Source organism: Phoenix dactylifera, unplaced genomic scaffold (genome assembly GCF_009389715.1).
Source record: "Phoenix dactylifera cultivar Barhee BC4 unplaced genomic scaffold, palm_55x_up_171113_PBpolish2nd_filt_p 000519F, whole genome shotgun sequence".
NCBI classification, from domain to species: Eukaryota; Viridiplantae; Streptophyta; class Magnoliopsida; order Arecales; family Arecaceae; genus Phoenix; species Phoenix dactylifera.
The window spans coordinates 13,032-27,855 of NW_024067931.1; the positions used below are offsets into that span (position 1 = coordinate 13,032).

Below are 14,824 nucleotides of genomic sequence, written 5' to 3' on the forward strand. Positions count from 1 at the left end.
TCTTCTTCCTCTTCTTCGGCATCTCCCCACCGTGGGGGCGGGGACATCCGCGGCGACCGGTCGACCTCTTTCTTCTTTGGCATCTCTCCATCCGTGACGGGGACATCGTAGCCAGCGGCGGCCGCGGGAAGGGGAAGACCCCTCCTTCTTCCTCTTCTTCGACACCTCCCCACCATGGGGGCGGCGGCGGCGGGGAAGAGTGAGAGGGGTGGGAGAAGAATAGGAGGGGGGGTTGGGGAGGAATTTTTTTTTTTAAGTAGGGGTAATTTGGTTAAAAATAGAGCTTTCCAACAAATTTCAAAATAGCATTTTCGGAAAGCTCCAAAATGGAGCTTCTGCCAAAATGCTGTTTTCAGCTTTCTGAAAAAGCTAAAACAGCTTTATCAAATACTATTTTTTATCTAAAAGTATTTTTGAAAGGTTAGAAAATACTTTTCGGTCCTACAAAAGCTCCTCCAAACAGACCTAAGATGAGAAAATGTATATGGACCGGGAACTCTAGTTTAACCTATTCAGTTCAGCTCGCTCAATGACCTAGCCCAGCCCATCCCCGCCACACCGACTAAAAACCCTAAACCCCCTTTTGGATCCGGCGAGCGAGAGAAACAGATCGCTCCCTGCCTCCCTCCCTCGTGTCCGATCTCTCGCTTTCTCTTCGCTTCCACTTCTCCTGGGATCGTGTCTCCTAGGATCGTGTCTCCTTCCAAGCTTTGCTTCTCGTTCCCATGGCGGTAAGTCTCCCTCGCATTGGAAACCATCGTTTACAACGGGAAATCTCTCTCCCGATTCTTGTACCAAACCAAACCCTAACCGTAACCCCAGCCCTAGCACATCTCATCTCCAAGAGCATAAACACTCCTATAGGAAACCTGGATTCTCCCCAACTTGTCTGAAATTTTTTTTGGAAAAATGTTTTTGGGAATCGTATATCAAACCCTAGAACCCTATGACGGTGTCTTGCCGCGCCGTCTTGTTGCAAGGGCTGCAACCACCTGTGGCCTAAAGAATCCATTATGCTGAGCTTAGAGAAAGCAATGCACATAAGTATTGCTTAGTTCGAACCGTTCTTGATTGAGATGTGAAAGGAAGTGGTAATTTTTTGTTGAAATTTCAGCAATTGAACTCAGATCTTTTGTATATGCCTTCATTGTTTTTTGCTATATTAGGTGACATTTTTTTTTTCTTTCTTTCTTTTTGTGCTTTTGTTCTCTATATTCCTCTTCATTGCATTCTTCAAAGGAGATTATGGGATTTTAGTTAACCTTATGACTTCCTAGTTTCTTTCGTTCTGTTGTTTTTTTTTTATAACTTTTTTCCATACTTGAATGATATGCTTTTGCTATCAATTATTACTATTATATTTGACTTGATGGATTGATGTATAATGAGATCATAGGGTTATTAGGATACTTGAAAGACATCATTTCATTTAATTAGGAGATATAAATTCCTGGTTACTAGGATACTTGAATATTTGCTGGTCATTTTGGCATGTGCTTTGCACATGCACGTTGAGAAGTGTATTGATTATTTATTCAGTTATTATGAAGAATTTAATTCATTACATAAATGTGAAAGCTAAAATTTGTTCTAAATTTGGATTTATAACTAAATTTCAGATAGTCTCAAGAAGTACCATCTACTTGTTTTTTTGTGTGAATTATTTTATTAATTTAAAAAATAAAATCCAGTAATGATATTTCATAATGCTCTATATTTTTCATTATTTTTGTGGGATTAGTATCATTTATCAAATGTTTTTTTTCTTGGTGGAAATTTAACTTAAAAAATTATATCGACGAATTGGATAAGAGTCACATAACAATCAAGTATATTATGATGATGATGTAATCGCTAATCTAGAGTTCCTCCCTTGTGTGTCTAGTACTTCAATTGTTTTATTCTCTAGCTGTTTGCCTCCAAGTTGCTACTATTGATTGTTAGAACAAATTTAATATCTATTTTTACCCAATCAAAATTTGATGGGTTTGAATTTTTATGATAATAGCAGTTCATGATTAGACATTAACCATGTTTGGAGACCCAGGCAGGTCGTTCCAATTGATTCGCCACTCGACACATTACACTATAGGTTAAAAAACTGTGTTGATGATGTAGGGAAGAATATGACCATTGTTTGGCTACATCGTTCTTTCTCTCAATTCCCTTAATCATAATAGCACAACCATCAAATGCCGGTCAATCCCTATGAAGTGAAGGCATGGTGGCTACTTCCAATGGGAGCAAAGGTGACACGACCAGATTTGGTGGGAACCGGGATGTACTTGTCGAATCCCCTTTCTATTTTCTTGTTTTCCTTCCCTGCAATTTGGTGGCTATTTCAACCCAAATGCAATGTTTTTAAAACTGGATTGGACAGCGAACTGGTAAACTGTCCGGTTCTTGGGTCGATCAGTCCGATCGACGGTTAGGTCGGCCTTGAAGAGCAAGTCCGAAGCCACTGAAACCCCTCTTCCATGTCGTCCTCTAGAAGCCATTGAAAACTCTCTCCATTCCTCTCAGCGAGCATCACCCTGAGCTCCTCCAAATGCTTGTCTTTCAGGCTCCCCCTCCACTCCATGTGCATAAATCCTCTCAAATCAATCTTATTCGACCTCCCTCACAGCTTTCTAGCAAGTGCTAGCACCTGCACGCTTCTCCGTGCATCACAGCTTTCCAGCAAGCGCTAGCGCCTTCTCGCTCCTCCGTGCAATGTGGTACTCGACGGAGATGGTGTGGAAGGGCCTTCTCCTTTAGGGCCTACCTCTGGAATGCGAAGAGAGGAGGGGATTCATCCTCGAGAGCTTCTTTCTTGGTTCGGAGGAGGGCCTTCCGTGTCTCCTTGTGGAAGGCATGGAGGATCTTGGGAGTGGGGAAGATGCCCTTGCCGAGGAGCCATTGATGGCTTTGATATTGGGGTCGAAGGGCTTCTTCCCTTCGGAACAGGGGAGGAGGGTGAGGATAGGGCGGAAGGAGAGGCGAGAGATGCCTCCATGGGGAGGAGAGAGAGGAAGAAGCGTCTTCTAGCTCGTTGGTCCTTTGAATCAGACTGAATTAGCGATTGGTTCCTAGTTCAACCGGTTGAATTGCCTAGTTCGGTTTAGTTTTAAAAACATTGACCAAATCAAGTATTTTATTTTATTTTATTTTCTAGTTTTAGGACGGGATTGGATCCAAGCATTTGGTAGGGAAGAGAAATTTGGTAGTTTGAATTTTGGGAGGAGATATTGCTTGATTGGTGTTTGGAAAGGGAAGGAGAGTAAGTGAATATGTATCCACTAGTTGAACCCGGTTAACCAGTAGTTGAATTGGGGACTTGTGACCTAGCCCCTGTGACAAGTTGAGTGGTGAGGTCACAGACTACCGTTTTCAGCACGTTTACAGGCATCGCCGGCATGCATAGCACTTTGGTCCATATGCAGGAGCCCTAGTGTTATTTCCTAGTGTAGTGTTATTTTCTTGTGTATTTTTTTATTTATTATGCATTTTCGTCTTTATGTTAGTTGCTGTTTTTAGCCAGCTTGTTATGGCAGTGTTTAGTTGTTTTAGTGTCCCATGATGTTTGTTGGATCATGGATAGTTGCATGATCACTTGTTGGGATCATGGGTAGTTACATAGGGGGCTACATATGAAACCCCATGTCTGTTGTTTTAGTCAGAATATTTTGAATAAAAATATTGCTTTGGCAAAAGTACTCCTGGATTGGAGACCACTAGAGGAGGATTCCTCGAATCTGGTGGACTTCAGATCTTCTCCCCCCTTCTCTTCATATCTTGTTCCCTAAATTCTCTGTCCCGCATCAGTTTGGTATCAGAGCCAGCCAGGGCTTTGCCTCTGTGCCAAAGCTCTGATACTGTCTCCTTGTTCCCCTCCCTAAACCCCCCCTCTCGGTTCACCCGTAGCAGTCATCAACCTAGGGATCTGGCATATGGACATGCTGCCTCTGTTTCGTATGCTGCACGAGTTCTTCACGGCATACTTTGCACCACGAACGCTGGAGCGTGTTGAGCGCCGACGACCAGTGCACAGTGCGTAGAAAAGGGAGAGTCTTACGTCCCTTTTCTCCTTCCTCTCGATCGGCTCTCACTAGAAGGAGCAAAGGGAGGCTTCTTCTCCTATGATCTTACCAACCAGTCAAGGGTTTCGTGACCATCCGTCGTCCACCACCGCAGGCCACAGGATCCACTCTGTAGCAGTAGCCACAGAGATCAGAACAACCTCCCAAAACTGTCGGGAGGTTGAGGGAGCACCGGTTAATGGGTAAGTTCCCCATCCGTTACCAAGTTCATTAGCCCTGGATCCACCCAGAAGAAAAAAAGAAGAAAAAAAAAGAAAAAAAAGGAAAAAGAAAAAAAAAGCTGCACGTGCCCGCCCCACGAGAGTCATACGTGAGTCGCACAAGCTAGTCACAAAAAAAAAGTAAAGAGGAAATACCTCTTCGTCTCCCTCACGACCGGCCGCCGTAGAGCCGCCGCCGGCAGGTCACTGCGCCCATCCTTCGCTGCCGCCACTTCGCCTCTCCTCTTTGCCGCGAAGCCGCTCTCGTCCGCTGTCACCGATCTCCTCTGCGACCGCCTCTGCCGTTGCCCCAGTCACGACGCCACCTCCTTCATCTTCCCTGCTGTCTCCACCCTCCATTAACCCTCGAGTTCACTATTTTCCTCTTCCTCTAGCTCACCGAGACTCCTCTCCCTCCCATCTCTAATCCCTCAAACCCTAATCCCCTTTCTTCTCCCTCCCATCTCACCGAGACCCCTCTTCCTCCGCGCCGCCACCTCCGACCTCCGTCATCGCCTCCGCCCACACCGTCTCGCCGCTTCCATCACCTCCCAAATCGAAGATTCTCTATCCCCCTCAGATTTTTTTTCCGCGTCTTCCTCAGACGTCGTTCTCTCCGCTGCCAAGAAGGATCCGAAGCTAATCCAGAAGCTTCGGATCCCTTCCACATCAATTCTCTCGGGCAAGCGGGCCGACCCCCCTCAGCATTTGGCCCGTTTCCACGTGGGCTCGAGTGGCTCTTTTGGCCTGTTGCTTCGCGGCCCGGATCAGGATCAGGGGTTCAGCCGTCTTCCAGCTGCTTCCTCCACAAATCGTTGGACTCCGGTTCTGCGCTCCGCACTCTGACATCTAATCTCTTCCACTGATTCAGATATGTAAGAAAAGATCGTACCTTTCCTTTAAATAATTTTTCAGCCGTTTCTTATAAACTAGTTTATCTTTAGATTGCTATTTCTTTTACTTCATGTTGTTGGTTTGAGATAGAACCTTAATTTTATAGGGGCCTGTGCCTCTTGAAAACACATATTGAGCCTCACAAGTTATTTTTTTCAAATCCTCAAAAGGCAACTAGGAAATTTTACTTAAATCTGTTGAAGCCCTAATCAATTTGAAAGACCCCACTTTCATTAGATTAACTTGCAAAGATTTTGCATGACCCAGGCCAAAGTTGGCGGTATCTAAGGCCTTGATATTTAGTTATCACCTGTGCTAATTCGAAAATAACCGAGACTCTATCATAAGTCTTTTATTCAAGATTGTTGATTTAATCTGAATGTTAATTTTTATATTTAGGATTGTCGTATTCTAGAGCATGACAACTCGCAGCGGTACATCCTACTCACATAAGATGTCTACCAACCCAAACCAACAGGTGTTAGATGCCATTGCGGCACTAGAAACCAGATTAGGGGCAAGGATTACTGACCTTGAAACTAGATTGAACACTCGCTTTGGCTGAAAATTCAATCACTAACCTCCAAGTTACTAACAATGATGGAGAGTCTGAACTTGGTGAGTTTGAACCGCCCTGCCTAAGATGCCTTGGGCAACAATACCAGAGGGACTATCTAAGAACGCGTGAGACACCAGATGAGCGTGTAATGTGCAGTATTAAAATAGAAGCACCAAGTTATGATGGTCGCCTCGACCCAAAAGTCTTCATTGACTGGCTCGCTGATATGGACCATTACTTTGAATGGTATAGTCTATCTGAAGATCGCAGAGTTCATTTTGCAAAAATGAAGCTCATTGGTCCCGCCAAGTTACATTGGAATACAGTAGAAAACATGCTTGCTAGAGCTAGGCAACCCCCTGTGGTACAATGGGATGAAATGAAGGAAAAATTAAAGGAAAAATATCTCCCTGTATCCTATAAGAGTCGCTTGTTAGATCGGTGGCAACGACTGACTCAAGAAAACAAATCTGTATTTGAGTACATCGCTCGCTTTGATGAGTTCTTCATGTGATGCGATGCACGCGAGATTGTGTTGTTTCTTTCTAAGTTTAGGTCCGGATTGCGAGATGACCTACAAAAAGAGCTTATTCTACGCGAGGTCAATTCTTTAGAACATGCCTATCAACTTGTCGAAGACATTGAGTATTACAATAATAAGACAACCTTTAGACGTTTTGATCTTAAGGAGTCCAACCACAAGTTCACCCACGGTAGTCAAACTAACACTTGGGGTAAGCCCAATATTAGAAATCAAGCGACAAAGTTCCCAAAAAATTAATGATCAAAAGAATAAGAAAATTTTAAGCGAACCACCCAAAGTTTCTCGAGATCAGTGTTACAGATGTTTTGGTTTTGGGCATAGAGCTAGCCAATGTCCCACTAAGAAAACACTGGTCATCGAATAAGAACGAAATGATGAAGATGAATTGGTCTATGAGCTTTGAGGTAGACCCTTGAAGATTCAGATGAAGGTGAGGAGCCCGCCTCACTTGAGGGTCCCACTCTTTTAGGCGTAGTTAGGTGTATCCTTACACAACTTAACCAAGAAGATGATGACTGGAGGCGTCGATCCATATTTCACACCTATATCAAATGTGGCGAACATAGCTGTAAAGTTATCATCGACAGTAGGGAGTAGCGTCAATGTTGTATCCACAAGAACTATCAAGAAGCTACAGTTAAAGACAGTGCCTCATCCTAATTCTTATAATGTGTCTTGGGTGGATAAAACCGCCATACTGGTCACTGGGCGTTGTCTAGTCCAAATTAACTTTTCTGAATATAACGATAAGGTCTGGTGATGTTATTCCCATGGATGTTGGACATATCATCCTTGGCAGACCGTGGCTTTACGATTTGGATGTGACCATTTATGGCAAATCCAATTTCTGTTCTTTTTTTTACCAAGAAAAGAAAATTCGTCTGAACTCTTTGCCTTCTAGGCTCTCTATTACTGAAAAGAAGGATGTGAAGGTTGAAAAGTGCCTTCAAATTATTAGTCCTAAGGAGTTTGAGAAAGCAGCAACCCAAGAATCTATAGTTATTGTGTTAGTTTCCAAAGAAGTTGCTCCTGATTTCTAAATAGATTTTCCGAATGAAGTTCATCATGTTCTGGAAGAATTTAAGGATATCTTCCCTGAGGACCTTCCTGATGAGCTCCCTCTTATGCGTGACATTCAACACGGCATAGATTTGGTCCCAGGGGCAACTCTTCCGAACTTGCTTCATTATAGACTCAATCTGATTGAACACGCTGAATTGAAACGACAAGTTGATGAACTACTTCAAAAAGGATTTATCCGAGAGTCTTAGCCCATGCGCGGTGCCTGCACTTCTGATGCCAAAAAAAGACGGCACCTGAAGAATGCGTGTGGATAGCAGGGCAATTAATAAGATAATGGTTAAGTATCGATTTTCAATACCACGATTGGATGACATGCTCAACATGAGGGTGGGTGCCACTATCTTCTCCAAAATTGACCTTAAGAGTGGTTATCACCAAATTCGTATCCGCTCTGGTGATGAATGAAAAACAGCTTTCAAGACCAAGGATGGACTATACGAGTGGCTAGTCATGCCCTTTGGGTTGACAAATGCACCTAGCACATTTATGCGAATCATGACTCAAGTGCTAAGACCTTTCATGGAAAAATTTTTTGTAGTCTATTTTGACGATATCTTAATTTATAGCAAAAGCAAGGAACAACTTGAGCACCTACATTTGGTCTGCAACTCGCTTAGGAAAGAAAGCCTATATGCGAACCTTAAGAAGTGTTCATTTATGACTGATCGTGTTATGTTCTTAGGGTTTGTTATGTCTTCCGAGGGTATTTCAGCAGACCCACAAAAAGTCCAAGCTATTCTTGAATGGCCCGAACCCGCTACATTATTTGAGGTGCGAAACTTCCACGGCTTAGCCACCTTTTATAGGAGGTTTATCAAGAACTTTAGTACGATCACTGCACCTATTACGGATTGTATCCGAAAAAGTGAATTTTATTGGACCGTCGCAGCCTCAAAGGCGTTTCAAGAGATCAAGACTAGAATAACAGAAGCTCCGGTCATGCGCCTTCCCGATTTTATTAAAGTTTTTGAAGTCTCTTGTGATGCATCTGGTATAGGTATAGGTGGAGTCTTAAGCCAAGAAAAACATCTTATCACATACTTTAGTGAGAAGCTGAATGATGATGCCAAACGGAAATATCCCACCTATGACAGAATTTTACGTAGTTGTACAAGCACTGCGTCCCTATTTGTTACCTCAAGAATTCATCTTATATTCCGATCATGAAGCTTTGAGATACTTGAATTTCCAGAAACGATTGAGTTTCCGACATGAAAAGTGGGCTGAATTTCTTCAAGAATACACCTTCGTGTTATGTAATAAAGCTGGAATTGACAATAAGGCAGTTGATGCCTTAAGCCGACGTGTAGCGTTACGTTTTTCAGTAAGCATAAAGGTCACTGGATTTGAGCGTATGATTGAAGATTATGCATCTTGTCCAGACTTTCTGAGATTTATGCTAGCGTGTTAGCAGGTCGCACCAGGGACAATAGTGACTACCTCATGGTAGGTGTTTTCTTCTTCAGAGAAAACAAGTTGTGTATCCCTCAAACGTCCCTTAGAGATTTTCTTGTTTGGGAACTGCATGCGGGAGGAATAGCTGGACATTTTGGTAGAAATAAGACCATTGATATGGTCGAACAAAAATTTTATTGGCCTAGTTTGAAAAGGGATGTTGCAAAAATTGTTAGTCAGTGTCGTACTGTCACTTATCCAAGCAGCGCAAACAAAATACTGGCTTATATACCCTCCTTCCTGTCCCTGATCGTCTTTGGCAGGACATTAGTATGGATTTTGTGCTAGGGCTACCAAAGACTAGAAGTAAGCATGATTCCATTCTTGTAGTAGTGAATCGATTTTCTAAGATGGCACATTTTCTGCCAACTTCCAAGACTTCTGACGCCTCCAAGGTTGCGAGGATAATCTATGACGAGGTAGTTAGGTTCCACGGGCTTCCTAAATCGATAGTGACTGATAGAGATGTCAAATTTGTTAGTTATTTTTGGAAGATCCTCTGGAATTTTATGGGCACAAAGTTGAAATATTCTACAGCATATCACCTCCATAGATGGTCAAACTAAGGTGGTCAACTGCAGCCTAGGAAACCTTCTAAGATTTTTAGTGGGTGACCATCCGAAAAATTGGGATCTTCTCCTATCCACAGCTGAATTCGCCTACAACAGCTCTGTGAACAGGATCTTTGGTTTGAGTCCTTTTGAAATTGTTTTAGGCTACGTCCCGTGAAAACCTGTTGATCTTATCCCAGTAGCACCTAACAACAAAATATCTGAGACCGCCGAGTCCTTTGCGCAACACATGCAAAACTTGCATAAAGAGATTAATAAGAAAATTGAGATCAATAATGCGAGATATAAAATGGCCATTGACTTGCGTCGACATTATCAAGAATTTCGAGTGGGTGATGATGTAATGATCAGAATCAGACCTGGATGGTTTCTACCGAGAGCCGTTAGGAAATTGCATGCCCGAAATATGGGTCTATACAAAATTTTGAAACGGGCTGGATCTAATACATATGTGGTGGATATTTCAAGTGATTTTGGGATTGATCCAGTTTTTAATGTAGAAGACTTAGTTGCTTATAGAGGTCCGACAACTATTCCTGAAGATCCATTCACTGAGCCTGATACTGACCTCACATCCAATTTTGAAAACCTATCTCCTACTCCTGTCTTGCCTCCTGTACCTTTTTCTCCGCAGATCACGGACACAGTGGAACAGATTTTGGATGATCAGATTGTTAGTACGCAGAGCGGTGGATATTAGCGATATCTTGTCAGATGGCATGGTCGACCTCAGTCAGATGATACCTAGATTAGCAAAGATAAGCTTCAACGACTTGCTTCAGACCTGTTGGAGCATTACCAGAGCTTTGTTTTGCCAGAGGCGAACTCTTCTCAGCTGAGGGGAGTTGGTGAGGACATAGACCACCGTTTTCAGCACGTTTACAGGCGTCGCCGGCGTGCATAACACTTTGGTCCATATGCAGGAGCCCTAGTGTATTTCCTTGTGTACCTAGTGTTATTTTCTTGTGTATTTTTTTTTTATTTATTATGCATTTTTGTCCTTATGTTAGTTGCTGTTTTTAGCCACCTTGTTATGGCAGTGTTTAGCTGTTTTAGTGTCCCATGATGTTTGTTGGATCATGGGTAGTTACATGATCACTTGTTGGGATCATGGATAGTTACATAGGGGGCTACGTATGGAACCCTATGTCTGTTGTTTAAGTCAGAATATTTTGAATGAAAATATTGCTTTGGCAAAGATACTCCCGGATTGGAGACTACTAGAGGAGGATTCCTCGAATCTGGTGGATTCCAGATCTTCTCCCCCCCCTCTCTTCATATCTTGTTCCCTAAATTCTCTATCCCGCATCATTGAGCCAAGTCCCTGAGTTCTAAACATTGGCCCTCAATAGCTATATAATAGCCAAAAAGATGAAATAGTAATAAATAATTATTGCTACTTGGTCACATATCGAAAATATATAGCATAATAGAAAGGGTCCAAAATTACCATAGTAGTCATTATAATATTGTAGTAGTCCTTATTATGGATCATACCATGCCCATTCCTTTTGCTTTATTATTAAATAATTAAATTTAAAATCTAATATTAGAAGAAATTTGCTTTTGATAGTTTTGTTTTAAATCCAAATAAAGTCATCCATATCCTTTCACTATCTCATTTGTAGGCTATTTTTTTTTAGCATATACCTAGTATGAAGTTTAATGCAATGGTGGGTGTTATACTCTAAATCATAAGGGAAAAAACTATGGAAATAAAAATATTAAATAAATCAATATTCAGGTATGCAGGGCTCATGAATGGAAGATTAGGGATCTGTCTAATTTTGACAAAAGTTGTAATGGCTGTGTATAAGAAGAGTAATTGCATTATGTATTAGTTGTATACTTTTAAGATTTTGTATAGCATATCATAGAATATATATGTTTATATCTAAATAGATAGATAGATAGATAGATAGAGAGATGTGGACTAGGGTCCAGTTGGATCTCATGTTGGATCCTGTCAGTTGAGTCGGAAGATGGGGATTTGACCGATGTTTGAGCCGTTGAATGTGATGTATATATCCAAATTGTTTATAGACCAAAAATCATGTGATTTGGAGATCTCCAGCTTTCACATTGAATGGCCAAGAATGAGCATTTTCAGCCATATGATGCATAGGTTAGGAGTCTCTAAATTGCATGATTTTTGGTTTGTAAGCAGTTTGGAGATAGTAGATCATATTCAGTAGTTTGGATAATATTCGAATTGATTTATTATATGCAATCATTATAAGAAAAAAATTGTAGAAAACTTAGCAGTCAAGAATGTACAAATTGATTTATGGTAGTAATAGGCAAAAATAGAGTTAAAAATGATGCCATTATAACTTAGCCTTTTCCTCTTGAAATCATGTTTTGGATAACATCAAGGTGGGTTCATTCAGTACAAGCTGAAATGAGCATGTGCCTACTTTATATCTCGATTTTGTAGGCCTGGAAAGCAAAAACATTTCAGGCAAAACTCTTGCTTTTGGTTTAAACTTCAAACGATGATGCTTCAGACTATGTTTTGTTTATCCGTTACTTATTGTCCTGATCTCAACATGGCTCTGTAGATCAATTGTTGTATGTCTATTGGAGAGATGGGATTGCAGGCAAGGCTGAAGTACATTTTTGAAAGGGCGGTACCTAAATCATCTAATATTAACTGCCCAATCAAATGAAACATGAACCAGTAGGAATTTCCCTGGGTTTCAGACACTAACGATCCTGGCATCTGGAGTACTTCCATGCTGTCTGGAGTCCCAAGTAATAGCTTCTTTTCTTCCGGAAGAATGGGGAGTTTAAAAAGTAACAGCTTGATTTAACAAAATAATTTGTTTACTTCAGTGTGTAAAGCATTATCTCTAACGATTGTATGCCCTTTTTCTGTTGTAAAAGTTATCTTGCTACATTATCAAGGTTCAACAACCTTGTGTCTCTATTGATGTTGCAGGCTGTTCCAGTTAACCCAAAACCTTTCTTGAACAACTTGACTGGGAAGCCTGTAATTGTGAAACTGAAGTGGGGGATGGAATACAAAGGTAAATTTTTTACGTTCTTGTTTTATATCTGCAAGTGGTCATGGTTACATGACGTCAAGTGTTATCCTTCCTATCTTATGTAACTCGATTTCGTGTTCTAATTTTTCAGGTTATCTTGTCTCAGTAGATTCCTATATGAATTTGCAGGTATTGCTTTTCTTAAAGTTACTCTTAGGGATTTTGCCCACTCTTCTTGTGCTATTGTTATAGTACTTTTGATTAATTAGATCAATTTAACAGTAAGATCCTTCTCTGCAGCTTGCCAACACCGAAGAATACATTGATGGGCAATTCTCAGGGAATCTTGGGGAGATACTAATAAGGTAATTAATTGTTACCCATAATGTGTTTGCTCTATATTTATATGTTCAGAAAATTAACATCTGCTATTAGAAGTCACGTTGGCTCGTTCAAAAGCTATTCTTATGCCTTATCTGTCAGCATAGAGTAATTCTGATTAAAATAAAATAAAAACCTCTGGGCTCTTCTGCATACACATGTATACTGAGGAAGAGAAGTGAATAAAAAATGTGGAAAAAAAAACTATTTTGTATGATATAAAACCTGTGAGAAGCTGAAATAAAATTGTGGCATCATTTGATGTGCGGACTCCTTTTTGCTAATCTGTCATATAATTCATACTGACTGCTGCTTGTGATTTGGGGATGATCGTCTTTGACTTCATTTCATTTATGGCATTCCAGATGCAACAATGTACTGTACCTTCGTGGTGTACCAGAAGATGAAGAAATTGAAGATGCTGAATGACGATAAGCATTGCTTGCATCCAGAAGCCACTTTTCTTTTCGCTGTTATTCAGATGTCCGTGTGTAGGATATGCAGCAAAAGTGTCAACGCACACTATATCATCACTTCTAGTGGGGAATTAAAAGACAAGGAGGAGAAACAAAAACATGCTTGATTGCTGTGTTAATTATGTATCAAAATCCTTGGTCATGGCATCCACGCTTAGAATTCAAAATATAAGTGATACTTCTGCGCTTCTTCCCCCTGCTTCCGTCAGCAGGTAACTTGGCATGAACCAACCAAATCAAGATTTAGCTTGTTTCTTTGCTGCTATATTTATGTTTTAAATATTCTTTATGATGGTATGATGCTTTAAAATTCTAAATATTAGCTGCTTTTGCGCTCTGCCCTCTGTTCATCAATCAACAGGTAGGATTGTTTTCGAACCATCTCAAAATTCCTGCGAATGTGATTGTGATAATCATGTAACTCCATGCTGAATGTATCATCACTTCTATTAGGGAATTGCGAGAGAGAGAGAGAGAGAGAGAGAGAGAGAGAGATATGAGATTAGAGTGGGAAAGCTGGCCTAGGGCAGCATGGGCTTCAGCTGATAGAGATAGATAGAGAGAGAGTGCGTGTGCGTGTATGGGATCTTTTCAGTGGGATGAGGAGAAAATGGACCATGGTCAGCCTGGGCTTCAGTTGATGGATGGGTGGTGCCTGTGGAAGTTCTACGATGCACATAAGTTTTACAACCGTGCTTCACATGAAGGCCACACGCTGCAGGATTTGGGACCGGGTTCCGGCCCGGCCGCGGTCCACTATTTCCAAAAAGTTTCTGGCCTATGCCTGTTCCCAAGCCTTGAAAAACTTTCAAGCTGGACCTGGGCAGGGTGTGGCCCATACGGCACGGCCCATTTCCAGCACTAGCAGCAGTTAGTGACCGCTGATCCTTGACAGTTTTTGTAGTTCAGCATCAGATCCGGACCCATGTGGTTGGCATTAATAAAGCAAGGGGTAGTTCTAAATACCCCCCCCCCCCTATTGCTCAGGACACCCCCCAAAAATTAAAAAAAAAATACCCAAACTAACCTTTAGTGTAATTACCATATTGCCCTTGAAATTTTCTCAGTACACCCCCTTCCTCCTCCTCCGTTTCGTGCTCCGTTCGGCACTGGATCGCCGAACAGAAGGCTTCTGTTCGGCGATCCAGTGCCGAACAGAAGGCTTCTGTTCGGCAACCCTCAACCGAACAGAATCCTTCTGTTCGGCGGAGGGGAGGGGAGGAGGGGTAGGAGGGTGGGGAGGAGGCGGCGGAGGGGGGAGGGGTAGGAGGGGTAGTTGGAGGAGGGGGAGGTGGAGGAGGAGGAGGAGGAGGGGGAGGTGGAGGAGAAGGGGGAGAAGGGGGAGGAGGAGGAGGAGGAATGGGAGCAGGGAGGAATAGGGGGTGGAGGAGGAGGCAAAGAAGGGGGAGAAGGCGGAGGGGGATGCAGAGTAAGAGGGGATGGGGATGGGGGGCGGAGGTAGAGGGGTGGAGGAGTAGGAGGAGGGAGGAGGGAGGAGGAGGAGGAGGGTGAATAGGCGGAGGAGGAGGGGAGAGGGATGAGGGGGAGGCAGAGGTGGGCGGGAAGAGGGGGAGGGGGAGGAGGAGGATGAGGA

At 42.3% G+C, this 14,824-nt stretch overlaps 1 protein-coding gene across 2 annotated transcripts; it reads left to right on the top strand.

Annotated features, from left to right (window-relative positions):
- The first annotated feature begins 529 nt into the window (after positions 1-529).
- On the top strand, positions 530-13,563 carry LOC120106286 (probable small nuclear ribonucleoprotein F). 2 transcript variants are annotated; one of them, XM_039119265.1, is made up of 5 exons: positions 530-731; positions 12,328-12,415; positions 12,525-12,562; positions 12,674-12,738; positions 13,120-13,563. In XM_039119265.1, the coding sequence occupies exons 1-5, from the start codon at positions 726-728 to the stop codon at positions 13,181-13,183; spliced, it is 261 nt and encodes an 86-aa protein (XP_038975193.1). In that variant the 5' UTR covers positions 530-725; the 3' UTR covers positions 13,184-13,563. The 2 variants fall into 2 exon arrangements, with proteins under 2 accessions (XP_038975193.1, XP_038975192.1); XM_039119264.1 differs by lacking the exon at positions 530-731 and having other exon boundaries at positions 12,235-12,415.
- The last annotated feature ends 1,261 nt before the right edge of the window (positions 13,564-14,824 follow it).

Excerpts from the sequence above, each read along its gene's own strand:
- LOC120106286 (XM_039119264.1), top strand. The coding sequence starts at position 12,250 with ATGCCCTTTTTCTGTTGTAAAAGTTATCTTGCTACATTATCAAGGTTC. Across the intron at positions 12,416-12,524 it reads GTGGGGGATGGAATACAAAG|GTTATCTTGTCTCAGTAGAT; the intron begins GTAAATTTTTTA and ends CTAATTTTTCAG. Across the intron at positions 12,563-12,673 it reads ATTCCTATATGAATTTGCAG|CTTGCCAACACCGAAGAATA; the intron begins GTATTGCTTTTC and ends CCTTCTCTGCAG.